General features: G+C 42.4%; 1 protein-coding gene across 1 annotated transcript in view; it reads left to right on the top strand.

Moving 5' to 3' along the window:
• Positions 1-17,633: 17,633 nt before the first annotated feature.
• The window catches only part of MUSK (muscle associated receptor tyrosine kinase), an 80,465-nt gene continuing 77,935 nt past the window's right edge, over positions 17,634-20,163 (top strand). The window contains exon 1 of the mRNA XM_065406635.1: positions 17,634-17,712. Within this exon, the coding sequence (XP_065262707.1) occupies positions 17,634-17,712 (79 nt within the window). The remainder of the gene's footprint in view (positions 17,713-20,163) is intronic.

Genomic DNA, 20,163 nt, shown 5'->3' with positions numbered 1-20,163 from the left:
GAATAGGACTGAGAAACAGCTAATTCTTTTCACATAGGGCACTGGACAGACAATATGTAGTAATGGCTTCTGGTGACTACCAATCTGGGCTGGATTAGAATGCGTGGAGTAATGACAAAAGATAGTGTAACATCCTCCCAAACCCAGGAGCTATCCGGTCCTCATTTGAACACTAATTTGATGCCAGATTGTGACTGGCCCCTGCATGGGTGCAAGGTAGGATGGATACAAGAAGTCTTTCCCACCTTGTTACCTCACACTAGGATCAGCCACGGTGGCAGTCTCTGGCCTTGAGAGCGCACAGGAAGTACTGCCATCAGGCTCCCCAAAGAGAATATGTAGGGCCAAAGTTCTGCCCACCTGTATATCAGCCCTCCAGAGCAGACGGGGAACACAGGGAAGATGGTGCTGCATGCAACCCTCCTTCAGATTGAAGTGGCACAATCCCTCCCCAAGCTCCCTGCTGGGGCAGTGCAGCTCTACACCAGACATCACTCATGGCTGTGCTTACCCGGCAAGTGTAGGCCCCTGGGTGTAAAATCCTAACATATCACTCAGCCAGCACTCAAGGCTAATACAATTTCATATTGTGACATATCAGGGTATAATCCAGACTAATGAGCAGCTGTGTCACCCCTGACCTGCAACCTTGGGTGCCTTACAATGCCTTGCTGAAGTAGCTCCCACCTGGCCCACTCACAAACAACCTTCCAACATGCAAGTCAACCCTGAGTATCTGTGTGTAACGGCAACCTGCCAGCCACACTTGGCTTACACTCTGGTTCTCACCAGCCTTGGTTATACTGCAGGGTGACCCCAGCACTCCTCCAGTCCCAGATTTCCCCCCAGAAATGTATGTCCTGTACTGCCCCGATCTCTCTTGGACAGCACAAAATATTTTAAGTCTGTTATTTCTTTAAAGGAATAATATGCCAGCTAATCATTTCAAATAGTTATTCAAATACTTCAATTTAAACACACTGGATTAGATAAAACAGCAAAACAAGTTAATTAACTACAAAGAGAGAGATTTTAAGTGAGTACAAGTAATGAGGCATAAAATTCAGAAATGGTTACAGGAAAAATAAAGATAAGACATTTGCTAGTGCCTAATTTAACGAATGATATCAGATTCAAGCCAAATTTCTCACCACATGTTTTCAGCAGTCTTACTGACCAAACCTGTAGGTCAGGACCCCTCCCCCAGAGTCCAACGCATGCTTCCTTTGTCACTTCAGGTACAGTGAATGCAATAGGCAACGAGAGAGAGAGAGAGAGACGGGTGCTGTGGGGTGTTTGTCCCTCCTTTTTATAGTTTCAGTCCCTCTCTTGAAAAAGATTGCCAGCTGGGCACTAGGAGACAAAGAGTCTGTGTGGAAGGATGTTCCCTGCCGGCTTTTCTCACCTGTTTGAGTTTCCTTTGTTTCCCTTCCTGCTTGATTACTCTGTTTATTGCTTAAATGCAATTTAAGCAGAGCACACATTCCTTTATTTGCCAACCTCAGTTTGGGCAGGGCTGTGGGAGGGAAATGTTATGATGTTGCCACATATTTTATCAGGACGATACTGACCAACAAATTATGAGTTTTCAAAGGATAATTTACAAGACATGCCTTGTACAAAAATTATTACAACAGCCTCTAGGGTGTGAACACGGGTACATTCTGTCACACATATAAGCTCTTAGATGACAACATTGGACACAGGCTCTACAGTGAGGGTCTACCAATATTTCATTAAAAGGGGGGGTCAAAAACAATCTGGAATGTTGAAGGAATCTGGAATCTATTCACTCTTTCCCATAATATATCCCAGGCTAGAAGCAGCAACACTTGGCAAAGAAACCACTATGAAGTGCACTTGCTGGAAATGTTGATGCTTGCTTTCTGAAAAACGCACTGTATATATTGACAGCGTGGTGTGGTGTGCAACTTGTGGTGTCTAACCTGGCGTGTGGGGAGAGGAGATTTTGCAGGGGATCATGCATATTTATCCTTCCCCAGGAAAATACTTTGGGAGGACGTGATACTTGGTGCGATCCGGCGCTTCCCAGAGGCTAAACCATTTGCTCATTAGAAGTCTGTGTATGAGCTTCAATGACGAAAGCTTGTCTCAGGCTGGATAATTTATCAGTATCTAGAGAGGGGGTAACTCCCTCAAAGGCTGGGAACTCATCATAACCCTCTCTTCACTTTGGTGGGGAGATTCTATGGCCTCCAGGAGCCCTCTCAAGTTCAGCACTGTGGTTAGAGAAGCGGACCTGAAAGTTAAATCACAGAGCCCCAGAAGACCTCAGTGTCAATTAGCTGGAGGTAGTAGTAGCTCAAATCCACACCAGGGATAGTACTAGTGGCTGTAACTATTAGTATCAGAAACAGGACAACTGGCCCCTTCTCTTACTTATATAATGAATTTTGTTACGTTAAAAGCCAAGTTGTTTCCATATATACACACATGACTAATCTGACTGTCACCCCACACATAAATATCATAACATGACCATCTGAAGGGAATGACATACCTAAGAGATTTAGGAGCACAAGTCCCTTTGAACACCAATGGAACTCATGCTCCTAAACCCCTTAGGCACTTTTGAAAATCTGTCCCTTAAGTTGTGTTAACTTTTTCATTGTAGAGTTATATCAAATTCCCATTAAATTCAAGGGAAGTTGTTCCAGTGATTGGACCTGGCGATCAGTTGCTAGGTAATTTTAAGTGAATCCACCACCTAAGATCACTATCCTGCAATAATTAATCACACAAGTACCTCCACTGAAATTAATGAGATGACTAACATGAGTAATGACCACTTGTGTGAATGAGGATTGCAGGAGTGTTGCCAACTCTTGTGATTTCATTGTGAGTCTTGTGATATTTGGTGTTTTGCTTAATGCCCCAGCTCCTGGAGCCATGTGATTAGGAGGGCATCTCAGCTTTACTTAAAATATAATTAAATAAGTTTCTAGCCCTTATGGTTGTGGAGAAAAGCTTGAAAATGCGACCTTAAAGGCTCAAACACCAGAAGGAAAATAAAAAGACCTCAACTTATTGTATTTTTTCCAAATCCTGGCTTGCGATGTTTGAATATTTGGGGTTAGTAATACTGTGGTTAACCATACATTTTGACCAAGAATGCTCAAAAAATTTATTTAGTTAGTTAAAAATTTATTTCAGTTTCTAGATTAGTTTTTTAGGACTGGTGCCATTGCTTAATTCAGGGATTTCTTCTCTAATGTTTCATACAGTGTCTTCTTATATTCCCAAAACAACCACTCCTCCCCCCCCCCCCCCCCCCCAAAAGCCTGAGTCACCCATCAGGCGAAGTTTCTTAATGAACACATTTCCTAAAGTGCTTTTTTGGTTTCAAAACATCACTCTTTCACAAGAAAACACACTGCTAGAAAGGTCAGTTTTAACTAGTTTTCTATGAAGTGTCCTTGGTTAGGCTGCAATACAGCTATTAGCGAAATAATGTTTCCTTTCCCAGTGTCTGGGATCATAGGCACAACCATGGTGGAGGGAAGGGGGGGAAAAGGGAGGGAACATTCATTCCCTGCTTCCCCTCCTCACTCACAATAATTTGCTTGCCTCGTGGCTGGGAAGGAAAGAAAGTCTCTCTGTAAGCATAACATCCTCCTACTGGAGATCTCCATTCTATGGCCCCATGCAACAAACAATTCGGTCTCCCACATTCACCCTAGCCTTGATGCTGCCATGCGGGGAGGGGACACAGTGCTGGAGGGGTCCACTGGGGGACACAGAACATGGGTGGAGAGAGGGAGAAGGAGACAACAATGGGACATAGAGCATGCGGGGGAGGGGGAAGTATCCTGTGGCCCTCTACCTACTCAACTGACATAGGCTGGAATAGCCCCAGGGCTGGGGCTAGGGTGGAGCTGTGAAGAGAATCAGGGAACTGAACCCAGTCCCCCTGTCTCTGCTGGGTGTAGAATAGGATTTGACACTCATTTGCTGGATAGAGTTTGTAATGAATGAGCAGACCAGCTCTGGGGGCTAGACATACAGGAAAGGAGCATGACCACTTGTGACCTGTTGCATCCCAGGGGCTTTTTGAAAAGCTCAGGTGCTATGTTGTTCTGGCCATAGTAGACCCCCCTTGTGATTTCAGTGGCACGTTATATTCTGCCTCTCATTCTGTCCTACATGACTAGGAACGGTTAAAACAGTTGTCACATTGCACCTTCGAGATGGTTGCATTTCAATGATTCCTGACTTCAGTGAGAGCTTCAAATACACAGCGAGGGCAGAATTTGGCCCACAGTTTGTAGTCTGCTTATGGTGAGGCCAATATATGCACTGAAGGTCCCCTGAAGGAGTACTTAGCCTCAGTGATATGAATCTCAAAAGTGAACAGTGATTTCATTTACAGCTTCCTTCACACATGTTTTTAATGTCAATCAGTTGTAGCTTTAACTGGATATAATAAGTTTTATAGTTTTGTTCTATTGCTCTTGATCCAGGATACGTCTAATATCTTGGTTTGAGGCCTTCTTAGCTGCTAGTATTTAGAGGTACTGGCTGATTAGATTTCCAACCATCTGCATCTCTTTCCTTTTCCCTCATGAAACATATTCAAGGAGTTTGGAAGAAATATATTGCTGTCATGATTTAAGACTTGTCTCCATGGGGAAATATCCTGGAACAGCTATCCAGTACTTTGGAAGTGGATTAAGCTAAGCCACACCAAGGCACTCAGTGTGGAATAAGAGTGCCCATACAGGGAGTTAGTGCAGAATAGCTATTGCGCTTGGAAATTGACACCCTGGCTCATTTCACAATACCTTCCCCATGTAGATAAACCCTTAGAGAAATCACATGCCCCAGCTCATCCTGTTCAGAAGAGACTCCTGTTGGAATAGCGGCTATAGCAATAGTTACGTCTTCTGAGATACCTGCATCAAATTTTAATTTTTGCTTAAAGTGAATTTGGTCATCATCTACATCTTCGATCTTTAACACAGATCAACATTTTCAAATGTGGGTGTCTTAACTCTGGCAGCTAAATCCAGACTGAGTACCTAAATCAGGTTACTAATTAGAAACTCTGAAAGAGATCTGCTCTCATAGACCCAAAAGCTGTGAACATTCTGGACTCCTGTATGCTAGTGGATATCCAAAAAGTCCCACTACTATCTTTGAATGGCCAAGAATTTCCCCCCTCCCCAACTATTGGAAACTAGATCTAGCTATAGCGATTCATGTACTCACGGCCTCCAGCCTTGATCATTACAGCTCACTAGATCTAGGACAGAGGCCACACCCCCTGAAAGGGCTCCAGCTACTACAACTTGCAGCAGCCCCTCCCAGGTCATCGCAAACCTATCACCCTAGTGCTCAGATGTATGTGCCCTGCTGAATCCAGCGTACAGTTCAAGGTCTCAGCCTTGACATTCAAAGACCTCCACGGAGCATGAAATGAAACAAGATGTCCCTTACACCTTGTATGCGCCTGTTACCTGCATGTTTTATTGAGCTGTTAGACATTACACGGGTGAAATCCTGGCCCCACTGAAGTCACTGAGAGTTTTGCCATTGACTTCAATGTGGCCAGGATTTCAACCCAGAAGTTCATTTACAGATGGAGAGAAAGGGTGTCTTTTACTCAAGTGCACCCTTTTGTATAGCCTCGTCCACTGAATAAGAACAGAACCTTTTACTAGCCGTGAGACTGAGGGTACGTCTATACCCAGCCGCTAGTTCGGCGGCTGGCAATCGAACTTCTGGGTTCGACTTATCGCGTCTTGTCTGGACGCGATAAGTTGAACCCGGAAGTGCTCGCCGTCGACTGCGGTACTCCTGCTCGGCGAGAGGAGTACCGCGGAATCGACGGGGGAGCCTGCCTGCCGTGAATCTGTTATTCACGTAGCTGAAGTTGCGTACCTTAGTTCGATTTGGGGGGTTAGTGTAGACCAAGCCTAATTCTTGTTACGTTGTGATAGCGACTGTGTTGTTCAAGTGGCATCCATGGTTCCTTAAGACCTATACGAGTCATTCCTACATTGATGGCTATTACTGACTGGTAGGATTCCTCAATGCTCATGCAGAAAATCTCACTGATCCCGTCACTGTTCACCAAAATGTCACCATAGCTGACTTGGCCCTCGGTTGCACGCTCCCTGGAAGGGCCTCTCTCAGAGGCTGGGCCGCATGCTTACAGATAACAGATGTCCAGCAAGGGACACATGAGATTTCAGTTTGACAGAAGTGGCTTATGCGCCAGAGGACATATAAATTATCAATCTGCTACTAGGAAATCCTCCTCCTGCTAAATACACACATGCACGCACCATGCTCACCAGCTGGAGCATATTAAAAGCTGGAGGGGAAAAAACTCAACCCTGGTGTAATTCCACTGGAGTCAATGGAGTTACACCAGGGATGAATTTGGCCCAATGCTTTTTTATATGCCAAGACACTGCAAAGCTGTCACAGAAGAGGCAAATATTATGATAAATCCTCAGCCGAAGGCTTGCAGCAGGAGAATCGCTTAGCAGCACAGTTTACTACGAGTTCATATTAAACTATTTTGGGAAATGAAACCCAGCATTACTCACTCATCATGTGGCTGCTGGGACAAGGTGCTGCTGCCCTTGTCATCACAAAGATATGTGGGTTGTTACATGGCTCCTCAAGAAGGTTCATTTTGCTTAAAGGCGTTGGTCTGTTTGATGGGTCTTGGGGTACCTAGTTAGTAAGTCACCTTGTTACCCCCTGCCTCCACCATGAGGGAGTTTTGCTGGTGGTAACTAGATGTTAGCTCCAGGGCCAGCTCCAGGCACCAGCGAAGGAAGCAGGTGCCCAGGGCGGCCAATAGAAAGGGGCGGCACGTCCGGGTCTGCGGCGGCAATTCGGCGGCGGGTCCTTCAGGCACCTCAATCGGGTTTTTCTTTTTTCTCTCTTTTTTTCCCCCATCGCTTGGGGCAGCAAAAAAGCTGGAGCCGGCCCTGGTTAGCTCCTTAACACCACCAGCCTGTTAGCTACAAGCACTCTCCTCTGGATTAACAATACGTGCGCCTCAGTCCCTGACTCCCTTTGAAGCGTTGCTACAGAAGAGTTGCTACAGAAGCGAGAAACATCTGTTAGCCATAGTGGGCGAGTCTAGAAGTCTGCCGACCCTTACCACATTGTTCAGGAAGGACTCCTACAAAGAGAGCTCTCCTTTTCAAGTCACAGCAATGCTTTCATATTTGTACTTCACTTTCTGTTATTGAGAGTGTGGCATTACTACTTCATCTCCAAGAATAAACATAATTTAGACAAGAAAAAGCTCTTGGCTACACACTGAAAAATACCATTATACACACTAACAGCAGAGCTGTGCAAATCCTGGTGGTTTCCCTTTACAGGGGTCTGTGTCCATTTTTTTCCTCTGGTTTTGTTCCTTGAGGATTCACATAGCCCATGTTTTGGTTTGAGTTTGGATTAACTCAAAATCTCAAAGTGAAACTCAGTCAAAATTAGAGCATTTCACCTCGAGAAACTTGCAAATTTCACCAGATTTTGATGCACCCCCATAAATCAGCCCATGTTCTCTCAAAACTGTGCACAATCTTCCTCCAAAGGGCCAGATTTTTAAGATACTTGGCTCATAAATATGCAGATAGATGCCTAAGGGAGTTTACAAAGAAGTGCTTAGTTGCCTAACTCTCATTGTGGGAGATTGGCACTTTAGAAAATCCCACTACACCTATCTGCCTCTTTAGGCACCAAAATACATTAAAAAAAACTAGCCATGTGTGCGTCAGGTAACTTTTTGAAAAACCTGGTCTGGATTTACAGGTTGTAGCAAACCCTGAAACCTGTGACTTATACGAGCTTTCATGCTGAGCTGTGAATATTTTGCACAGTTCTGGTGGCTGTCATTCACACTATCAATACATCAAACAGGACAAACTTTCAGGGCGAAACTCAGCCCATTCAGGTCAGTTGCATTTTCCTGTGCTGGAGCTAAATTTGACATGCAAAACAGTACAGTAAATACAAAAGGAGCTATGTTTTGCTTTTATTATATAGTTTACTAGGGCTAGTTGAAAATTTGCCATCAAAACTGTGATTTCAGTTAAACTAAAATGTTCGTGAAAAGTGTCTGCTTTCAACAGAAAATTTAGATTTTTTTTGTCAAACCTCCCCTCCCCCACAAACATCTGAAAACGGAAATATTTCAATTTGGACATGCAGTTGCAGTGTCTCATGGGAGTTGTAGTTCAGTTGCCTTGTGTCTCCATTTTCTTCTATGGGCTAGGCTCTTGTGACAGACTACATCTGCCATGATGCACATGGCCAGGGATTCCCATGATAAATTGCCTCCCCACTCCAAGAGGGGAGATTATGGTGTCTCATGGGACATAGGCCGGACTTCCTGGTCGGCCTATCTGGCAGAACAGGAGCATCAGGCATCTGAACTACAACTCCCCGAGGCACCATAGCAGTTTTTCCAAATCAAAATATTATTGCTTTTTGGCCAAAATATTTTGGTTTTCAGCTGGGTTTTTTTTTTTTTTTTTTTTGGCTATATGAAATTTTTAGCAAACAGATGTTTTCCATGGAAAATTTACAGAAAAGACAATTTCATTGTCAAAACTTTCCACGAAAAAGCCTATTTTCCAACCAGCTCTGTTGGATACGTCACTTAAACATTCACAATACCTTTAATGTCACCATCCTAGTTCCTCTGCAGCACCCCCTGGAGGTGTCACAGGTTATGCACTCACTTGGTTTCTGGTCACTCAAACTGGGGCAGTTGGTCACCCAGGAACTGAATATGAGCCCTCTGGCTGAGTTCCTCTGGAGTTTACCCCTTCTAGGGTATGAGGAAAGAAAGAAAAGAGCAAAGACACTGGAAAAAAGAAAAGGAAACAAATAGCCAGTCCCAGACAGACAAGCCACTGGCCTCTCTTCCTTCCGAGGGGCCCCGATCAAGCCACAATCCAGCTCAATGTTCACAAAGAGCCTGCCTTCATTTCAGGGAACTTGGACCATCCAGAGGAAAGGAAGCAGGCTCTGCTGCCTTTCACCAGGCCTGCCCCCTAGGCACTGGGAAGATAAACACTCTGTCCTGCTCTCAGAGCGGTCTCCTACTGACTACTCCCCTTTTGAACTCTTCCTCCACTCCTGACATAATGTGCAGGGGTGGCAGTAATCCCCTTCCTGTCTACTGTGGGGTTTGTACACCCATCACACTTAAAGGTCTGAAGCATGACACTCTCACAAGAGACAATGGACCTTGCAGGGCCAGATCCACCACTGATGTAAAGAGGCTTAGCTGCATTAAAGTCAATTAAGTGAAGTTAGTTTACAATAGCCAAGCTACAAAGGCCTTATGCAAAACCCACTGACATTAATAGAAAGGCTCCTATTGACTTCACTGGGGTTTAGATCAGGTCCTACATGCTGTACAGGTGTGTAGGAAACCTAATTGACAGCTACATGGAATGAAACTGTTGAAAATGAAGTATCTTACCTAAGAGTGAGCATCTTAAGGAAAAAAAAAACAAGTAATGAATGGAAAAGCCAGGACAAAGTTTATGAATAAGGGACAGGAGTGCATAATGTTTTATTCACAGTGCAGAAAATCATACATTTGGGTCAATGTATTTTCCTTTGCATGGTTATTGCTGAAAAGACATGGCAAAGAGGATTCTATAAAGCCTTGATGCAGGACCAGAGACAGTAGGCTCCAAATACAGGATATCATTAAAAAAAAAAAAAAGATCTAGCAGACCTCATCCTAACTCACTGTTTTCCTGTCCTCGGGTGCTGTTCTTCCATTGCTTATGCACAGCCTAGCTCAGTTTTTCAATATGAAAAGTGTTATTATGCAAGGCTCCTCCAGTTGTGTGCCATTGGTGTTCAGCTGCCAGTGCTTCTGCACTCAGACTGCTTCTTCCGAGGGACTGAAATTCACCCAGGATGCAGAGCCAGCCCAGGGTTCTCCTCCCCACTTACTGCTCACACAGGGACTGTGCAGACAGAGTGGCTGTGCATAAGCCTTCCTGTGCACCCCCTCTGTGATACAGAACATGACTGCTGTAGAAATTAGAGATGAAGCTAAACCAAAACCCCAGAGCCAAGAACCCCTACACTCTAGTGAAGGTCAGAGCTGGATCTAAACTTCACAGCACAAGCCCCTCTCTAGTGGAAATGATTGGGATGTCACAAAGGATTCTGGCTTCAAATGAGAAGCAGATGAATTATTAAGGAATAAAGATCACAGGTTATATTCTGCTCTCCGTTACACTTGCACAAGACCATTGATGCCAAGGGGTTGCACAGGGGTAACTTAGAGCATCTGTTTTAATTCAAGTATCCTTAGCTCCGCTGACGTTTTTTAAAAATGCCGCGCATAGCCCAGAAGGACTGCACTGTTGCTCGTGTGCTGGGGTGCCATCAAGGCGTGCTTACCGTCACTAGCAGAATGCCTTACAGCTGTAGCATTGTGTGGCAATTTACATCCATATCGGTGAAGTGAAAAGAGAGGGAGGGGATACCCCTGATTTGGGTTTGAGATATGTCACCTGCAACCTGATAGACGTAACATGGCAAAGGTGACAGCATGATAGCACAGGGCAGCCACAGTTCAGGTGTAGCATTTCTTGTTCCATTTCCATTACCCTTCACCTGCAGCCAGATAGAGCAGGAAACTACCATATTGGTGATGGTACTTTTCAAGCTATAGAGTTTCCTCACATGATGTTAAAATGTTGCAACAGCTCCCAGGTCCCATTTGATTCCATAGTGATATTACAATATTTCAGTGATGACACATCAGTGTTTCTGGGTGCTTTCCTGCTGAAAGGCGAATATGTTTCTGAATACTGACTAGCAAAGAAACTAATTACTATTATTTTCGTGTTGCAATAGTGCCTAAGGACCACTATCATAGGCCAGGATCCTCTATGCTATGTGCCGTTCAAACACATATGAAACTGAGGCACTTATTTGTTCACACAATGCCTAGCGCTGTGGGGTCCCCAGGCACTACCACAATACAAATAAGGTCTATTAAAAATAGTAACTGAAACAGAGCAACATTTTAAACTTGCTGCCTAATGTTAGACACATGAATCCATACTGAGGCACCTACGTAAGAGTGGGGGGAATTATCAGAGGTGCTGAGAGTAATTAAACAGTGACTCAGGAGTTCTGGGAAGAGACAATGGGACTTTATTTCCTGGCTGCTGTCTGTTGGTGCGGTATTCACTCAATACCATCTACCGTCACCATTTGGTCAAGTTCAGGTTTACTTTATTTCTCAATGCTACATGGTGCATGTATTTTGCACTACACTGGGATCTCTCTCAACATGATGTATAGCCTTAATGAATCCCAGTCCATTAAACACCCCATCATAGCCTTTATTACATTTTGCATAGATCACCCCCAATTACCATTGAAGTCTATGGAAGCTGCGAGCATTCAGCACATCTGAAAAATCAGATCCCCTGTTTAAATAGCTAAAAGTAGATTTGGGTATCCAACTTTAGGCACCCAAATTTGAGAAGTTTGGCCTAAGTCACAGGGGAAGTCTGTAGTGGAGCTGGGAATGGAATCTAGATGGTCTATCTTCCCATACGATGCTTTAGACACAAGAGCATTCTGCTTGAAAATTCACATAAAATCTGTCATTGTAAATCTTACTTCAAGCTTTAATAAGTGATTTTCTTTTTATGCCTTGGAATCACATGCATCAGATTCCATCTTCTAGTCTAAGATTCCGTATAATAAAATGCACTCTACATCGCTTTGTAAGGGACCATGTAACTGTGCATTTCTGTATAACGGCCAATGTTGCCAAATGGGAATGTACTGGGAAGTTCTCTATCCCCACCAAAAGTGAAAGGGGTACTTATCTGATTTCCATGCAGGCTCTGCTAAATGTTTCTAAATGTGTCTCTGATTTCTCACTCATTGAGCTGTTGCACCATGTGATAGAGTGAGGGTTTCATAAATCAGTGGACATAGTGGCCCAGGAGTTTACAGTCCTCTTACTACATTTAGAGTCAGAAGGGCTGAAACTAGAGAACAGTGAACACCAAGACTTTATGCACCTGCTTGGGGTGTCATTCTGTAGAGAAATCAAAACCACCACCAGCTGGCTCAGAAACACAGCAACAGCTTTCTTGTGGCACTGTTGCTGAGGTTAACTAGGCTGTAAGATTTTCAGCAGAGTGAGGTTAAGCACAGGCAAGCTGGTACTTCACGGAGAAGAAATGTGAGGTCTCCCAGTTGAGGGAGGTCCATGTATAGTAAAGGATTAATCTGTAGTGATCTGCTAGGGAACAAAGATAGCTACATGACTATCTTAGCTGTATTCTTTGTAGAAAAAGGGCACTGCTAGCAAAACTCAAAAGTAATGTGTGAATCTTCTTCCCTCAGATATCCCTATGCAAACTCAATTACATCCTGTAACTCCAGTGACCTGTGTAACAGAAGGCAGTGCATGGCTCGGTGTCAGCTTGCATGTCTGTGTGAACGTGGGGGATGGAGAAAGTGTGGAAGTAAATGAAAGATGGATCTCTCTCCCAAATTATACCAATTAAGGGGAAATGTTTCAGGGTAGGGGGCTCTGTAGGGACTGAACTGACTTTAGCTTTGAAGGGATTCTCTTACAGCAGAATTGCATTCTCTGAGACCAAGTCTCACCATATACGTGTAAAGCCTAAGTTATTGGACTTTTGTGTAGGGAACATTCCCTCTCCCCCCCCCCCCCCCAAAGCCACATGCAGGCCATAGGGCTGAAATAGCTGCTCCTTTCTCGGCACTTCCACAATAGGAGGAAAGAGATTGGGCGGTTGTAGTTTGGGTGACTGATGCCCCTATTTTTCCATATGGGCCAGTCTCTCTGGCTGGGCTACAACTCCCATGATACACCCCCAATTGGGACTCCAATGAGCCGCCACATGCCAGTCAGAGGGGAGACTGCATTGTAGCATGGGAGATGTAGTCTGGCCAGAGAGCCCAGGCCACAAGAGAGACTGGGGGCCTGAGGCACCTGACCTATGGTACCACTAAATATAATGAAATAATTCAAAGTCTGAGATAATTTAGTCTCAAAATGAGAAGATTAAGAAGGACTTGACAGAATTATTCAGCATTATGAATGGCAGAGTGAAAATGAATTTATCACTCCTTTTCATCCCTTCATGTCATTAAAGAACAAGTGGGATGCTTGATTGAACTAAAGGGAAGCAAGTTTAGAATAAATTTAATGGAAATACTTGTTTACACAGCTGAGAGTGGAATTCAGTGCTGCAGGAGGTTGTTGAGCCTTAATAGTAATACCATGGGGCTGCGTTTAAAAGTTGGATAATTTTATGATCATTAAAAACATTTGTAGCTGTATGAGTTAAGACTATAAGGGCAACTAAATCTCATGCTTTACTCTGCCCCCTGCACACATCATAGTAGCTAGCTAGATTCCTTACAAGGGGGTTGAATATTTCATTAAGGTGTCAGGTAATGACCACGGTCAAACATAAAATACTGGATTAGATTGGTCAATGACCACATCCACTATGGCAGATCCTGTAACTTAAAAAATCCAGTACAATATATAGCGAGAGAGTGTTACAAGAATAATGGAAGTCTTAGATTCTTCCTCTAGGCTCCTGACAAAGTCGATATTTGTCTAGCGAATTTCTTTACAGAAATCAAGATCAATTTGTAAATGATTCATGAATAGAAAAAAAGGGTTAAATTATTATAGCCAATGTCTAATTCAGCATGCTCCAGTAGTGATGAAGTATCCTCGCCAACCCTTTCCCAATCTTGTTTTTATAGGCACCGATTCTGCAAAAGATTCTGCATATGCTTAACTTAGTGCACTGTAAGTACTCCAACTGACTTCCAGTAAGTCTTTATTGGAACTGTAAGTTCCTCAGAACAGGGACTGTCTACTATGTTTGTGTATAATATCTAGTACAATGGGATCCCAATCTTGGCTGGGACCTCTAGGTACCATTGTAAAACAATAATAGTAATCTGATCTATGTGTCTGGAAAAATCTATAAAACCAATAGTCTTTGGTTCACATGTGCACTACTTTCCATTCAAATTTAACAAATATATTATCTTCTTTCATTTTAAGGAAAAGTTAAAAGCCTCAATTAAAAAAAAAGAAGGGTCACATGAGAGGTTAGGAGTAATATGGTCACTCTAAAAATATAAAGGCTTCACCAAATAACACATTTCTGCAGCCTATGCCAGTGGACTTCAAGCCCCTATAAAAATCTTGGCTACAAAACCAAACTCAACTGATTGAGCAGGTCCTGAGGATGAAATTCAGTCCTGGGTTAACATAAAGGTGCAACACTAAAGTCCTCAAAATAGAGCTGGAGTAGGATGTCAGTGATGTATATAGTGATGCGGACTCTCCGGGCATTTGTGTTTCTTTTTTTGTAAATTCTGCCTTAACTCTGAATTTCTTAGTTCCCCAAGGTTTGTTTTAGTTTAAATAACTTTAATATTCAGTTCACTGATATGTACTTTCAACTTTAACCCCCACTTAAAAAAGTGCTTCATCTGAAGAATTTCACTCCTAAGTAATGTTGCAACGCCAAACAAGTGCCAACAACATTGTTGTAATACCACACACCATCTTGTATCTCTTTCTGTCTCTCACAAACACACGTACGAAGTTCTGGCCGCTTTAACTCCACTTCCCTGTCTGGGAAAATTCCACTGAATTCCATATGTTTATTGCAAGAACTACTGTCAATGCATAACTGAAGTTGAGAAACCAAGTATGCAAAAGCCTGGAAATTCCAAAGATCTCCGCACAACATTAACTTAGACCCAATATTATTGCACATCCCTTGGCTGCTCCCCGGCTTCTTAGTGATCTGTGAGGGAAAACTAACCAAACATTGTGGTGCTACTGTGACAGTCTACAGTAGAATCCTTGGTGACTGAAAGCTCCTGGAGTAAAGGTGGCAGCAGTAAGTGTGTGGTGCTGTTGCCCTGTTTTACTGACTACGGACCACAAAACTCACATGCAGAACAACACCCACCCCTTTTTTTTTAAAAAATAAGAAAACATAATTATTGCCTCTCCTAAGGAATGCGTGGTGGCCTGGAAAAGGAAGATTCCTCTCTTCTTCCTTTACTCATTTATCTTCCGGGGGCAGCTTCCCCTTCTGAATCTAATACTTCTGTGTCTTTGTCTCCCCCCAACACCTTTCTTCTCCTCGCCAAGTTCCTGAGCCTCCCAGTTGTGTCTTTTGCTTTTTTGCAACAAAAACAATATGAAGAAACTACACAGACTCATAGGGTTGCCAGTTTTGGATGGATGTATTCCTGGAAGTTTCAGCACGACATATTCTTTACTTAGAGATTAATCTTTAATTCCTGGAGACTCCAGGACAATCTTGGAGATGCCAACCCTACTTGAGGCACAGTGGCTCCTAAATAACCATGTTGTTTTTTTTATTTACACACACACTTACACACTTCTGCTCTGACTGGCTTCTGCTAGCTCCAAAACTAAAGAACACAGTGAGCACCACTAGATGTCTCACAAACTATTTAAAGGGATACTACTCTATTTGTATACATTGCAATCCTGACTCCTCATAAAGACCTTTCTTGTCCTTTCCTGAGATCCTGCATCCTCCCCCAAATTTCCCCTTGTTTCTCTCTTCCTTCCCTTTACCTCTGCTTTCTCCTATGCCTTAGGTTTCACCCTTACCCCCTACTGTCTACCTTTATGGTAAAATGCTATAGAACTAACAAGAAAACAGTGACCTTTCTATAGGTTTTCAAACCATACTTAGAGTTTAAAAATATTTAATAGGATGGCTAAAAACATGTATAAAAAGGACCACATTCACTATTGAAATCTCAGAGGGGTAGCCGTGTTAGTCTGGATCTGTAAAAAGTGACAAAGAGTCCTATGGCACCTTATAGACTAACAGACATATTGGAGCATAAGCTTTCGTTGGTGAATACCCACTTCGTCAGACGCATTGACATCTATAATGCTTAGAGCAATTTGTCTAGAACCCTAGCGCTCTGTTTCCCTCCCTTCAGATTTTCCCATTCTTTATTCTATATTATTATTATTGCCATAGTAGCACCAAAGGAGCCCCAGTCATGGACCAGGACCCCATTGGGCTAGGGGCAGTACAATCACAACAAAAAGGCGGTCCCCTGCTTTTGCTCAGGTTTTTCCAGGATCTGTGCTCTGAATCCAAACCTCATGTATCCCCCTTCTCACCCCTACTCCTCCCTCTAGCCCCTTTGAGCTCTTCACTCTATAAGATGTTTCAGGCGTGTTTCAGGACTGCTACTGCCCCTGCTAGTTCTCCGTGGATAGGTAGGACTTTTCTTCCTTCCTTCCTTGACCAGCGCTTTAGCACATTCACTACAAGTGACTCCCTGTCTACAGCAGGCACACAAGGTGGGGGATGTGGGAAAAGCCCAGATATTCGGTAGTTGTAATTCAAATAGTTCTTTAGGCCTATACTTTCAAAAGTTTTCACTAATCTTGGGGTCCTCAATTTTTCAGGGCCCATCTTCAGGAAGTGAAGATACAATGAAGTAAATTAAAAAAAAGGGAGGCACCTAAAATTAGTGACCACTTTTGAAAATTTGGAGACTAACATGCCAATCTGCACTGCTGGCATGGTTGGGACACATGCAAATGCTGGGCATCTGCACACACACAAAAATATACAATAAATAAAAATTGGGTGCATATGTAGGTGTTGTATTGAGGTTCCCTTGAAAATGTGCTTTGTTTTTCAATATAGATTTGGCTAATAATAAGAAATCACTGAGATAATCATGCCTAGATTTAACATGTATATTTCATAAAATGAATACATCAACTGTTGCCTGAATTCACCATGCTGTTGCTGGGATTATAATGAAATACACTTGGTCCTCCAGAGCACAAATTGAGCAACTTCCCCTGATAGCTATTAATCTTTCAGTTTCCCAAAGCTTGTATGGGTTCAAGAGTCTATTTGCAGGATATGACACTGCTTTCTCAGTTTGCTGCAACCAATCTGGAGAACTGACAGTCTCCTTGATAAACAAGACCAGCTTTCAGTTCACAGGTTCAAACATCTCGTGCTCTAGCAGATGTACATACGAAGCAAAAGAAAAGTGCTCTCTGAAGTAGAACAGGTGGTCTATTTCAGCTACTCACCAGGGATTATGACAAAAGAGAGAGAGAAGGAGAAAAAGAAAGAGGACCAAATTGAAAGAAAATCCAGTGTCAACGACAAACATATGTATTACTAGTGTATTTACCTTGGGCTGGGGTAAAGGCCTGGCAATTTGTGCTGTACTGGGTCAGGTTATTGTTTTGGAAAGGCATTCAGCCATTGTATTCCACTCTCTTTGCTCAAAAGGAATTCTAAAGGGATTTGCTTTCTCTTGTTTCATGAGCCCCACATTTTCGTACTGACCTAAGTGGACGCACACCAGCTGGCCCTGTCCATCACTGCAGCCACGTCTGAGAATTCCTGATTATAGTTAGATCCCATACACTCCGCAGCAGAGACGGTCATTAACTGAGGCACTTTGTAACAAACCATGGTTTAAAATGAAACCGGCAGGGAACTCAGTGCACTTTGCCTAAAGGAGCGTTGTATGATTCTGGATTAACCATGAAAGACTTAATGAACATTCCACTCGTACATATCTTCACCCTGGCGGCCTTCAGTTTAGCTGAAAAACTTCCAAAAGGTTTGTTTAAACAGCCTTCATCTTCTCTTAGCTTTTGTGACTGGTTAAGGAGTTTTTATAAGGACAGGCGAGGCTTGTAAGTCGGGACCCTGGTGTCATTACTGAAAACTGTATAAATGCACTGCTTTCAGTTTCACTAGTCTGGTCATTTCTTTATTGTCTTTAGAGGATAATGATGAAATAATCCTGCATTTCTACCTAAAGCTGAAGGGTGTTTATTTACAGATATCACTTAGTGTCACTGTAAAGGGCAAGGATGTTCTTTGGATCCAGTTTGCATAGGATGGGTGTTTGTCATGTCAAAGGAAGCTACTAAGACTTAGCTGCTGATGGGTATACTATGTGTTAGGATCAAAAGATTTATGATATTCTGGTGCATCTATGTATGTAGATGTATAAATCATATTTGTATATATAATGCATATACATGTGTATATATAAAATGCCTATACACACACACACATATACACACACACACACACACACACACACACAATAAGTAGCCAATATGAGATTCTAAAAATCGGTTCAGAAAATTCTGAGAGATGCAAATGCAACTTTATTGAAATGGGAACTGAAGATTAACCATAAGGGAACCCAACTGTCAGCTAGGCGAATGTAACTTTTTTATTTTTCATATTGATTATTTGGACCGGATCAAAATATACCATAAACTACACTGTCTCTGGAAAAAGAAATTTAACCCAAGAGGAAGCTGCTAGTCATCTATTATGCCAATAGCTCTGCCCAAGTCAAGATGAATACTTATAACCAGTGATCAGACTGTTTTGTTTGCTTTCCAAAGTTGTTGACATGGAAATTGGCCCCAAGGTTTTGTATTAAGGCAGCAACACTAGATAAGGCTTGGGAAGAGCATGGTAGATAGTAGCAAGACTGTGGAGACAAGAAAACAAAACAAGATAGAAATGATTTTTCTGATACCATCATGCAATGAAGAGACATCTGCCCTTTCATGAAACATTTGCACTGGATTTTCTTTTTAAGAAAGCTAAACGTCATGTTCATATCAATTGGCGTGTTTCATGAGCGAATCTGAACATGTGAATGCAACCAAGTGTGCTGAAAAGACCACAAAATAATATCTTTGATAGGTTTTGCAGCAAAGCTGGACCAGCAATGGTCAGAAATGCACACAAGAGCAGGTCATAGTTACAGAAGTTTCACTATTTCCAAGAGTCTACAATGCTGGAATGGGGGTAAATTTTATTTTTCTGTTTCATTTGTTCACTTAAAAAAGGTTAATTTCAAAATAAAAAACAACCCAGTACTCACTGATGGACTGAACTTAGAACAGGGTCCACTATCTTCTCACTGTAAGTAATGAACACTAGAAACTTTTAATATTGACCGTGAATCCTTTTACTACTTCCTAAACTTACAGTTGATGCCCAGGAAAATGGCACCTGAATGGCCTTAAGGATGGAGAAGTTATATGTCTTATGATGCTATTTAAAGTTATAATGATATCTAAAAATGTCAGAGGCATAGTCCTGACTGACCTGTGTGCTGCAGCACGCAAAAGTCTTGGCCGGTTTCTCAAACCTAGGCATGTGCATTTTTCTCAATTAATTTAAACATTGGCAATATGGACACCATTTGATTTTATGTGATTTTCTGGCTGGGAAAGCACTGGTTCTCATCGACACCAGGAGTTTTTTGATGTCAATCTCTAAATAAGCATCGGTCACTGCCATTTTGGGGATCTCTCCCTGGACAGAAACAAAATGGTGGCACAGCCCACAAATTACTGTGTCACACAAACACACCAAGTACTGCTTGGACCTGTGTCCTTCTTTTCTCTCATCCTAGTAAAATAATACTTTCTCAATCTTCTCTATTATCCCAATATTAAATTTTAATATGGGAAAATAAAAAGATAGGAAGGTAAGTTCAGGATATCCCCAGTTATTAACATTATTGTTATAAAGGCTTAGAAAGCAACAGAGGGCACTGTTAACAAGTTTTCTTTTAACTGTTTTTCTGATAGGTAAAATATTAGTTGTTTGGAGGCCATTCCCTATACATTTAGTGGTTAATCTTGCCCTGAGAGTTATGCCATTAATTTGAATGGGAGCTGGATTAGGCCCATAAAGCAGAATAGTGCTAGTGCCAATGGTAACTTATCTACCAGTAAAAAGGTAAAATAAAACTCTTTAATTGTGTCCATTCTATCTGTTTACTACCTAACTCTTAGGGGATCTTGTTTTGCCTGATGAGCAAAGTACTATCACTAATACATCCAGTATATCAGCTGTTACTGCATTCTCCCTCAACATAGCTACATTTATCTCATGAATACAATCAGTATACAGAATGCATTTTAGCTAATTCATTAATTAAAGTAGCTTGAGATCAAAATGCACCTTTCCACAGTTCTAGGCATGCCAATATTATTTAAAATATCACACACAAGAAAGCCATTGCAACCAA

Source organism: Emys orbicularis, chromosome 6 (assembly GCF_028017835.1).
Source record: "Emys orbicularis isolate rEmyOrb1 chromosome 6, rEmyOrb1.hap1, whole genome shotgun sequence".
In the NCBI taxonomy this organism is placed as follows: domain Eukaryota; kingdom Metazoa; phylum Chordata; order Testudines; family Emydidae; genus Emys; species Emys orbicularis.
Note: the sequence above shows the minus strand (reverse complement) of the source record. Positions and strands in the feature narration are given on the sequence as shown.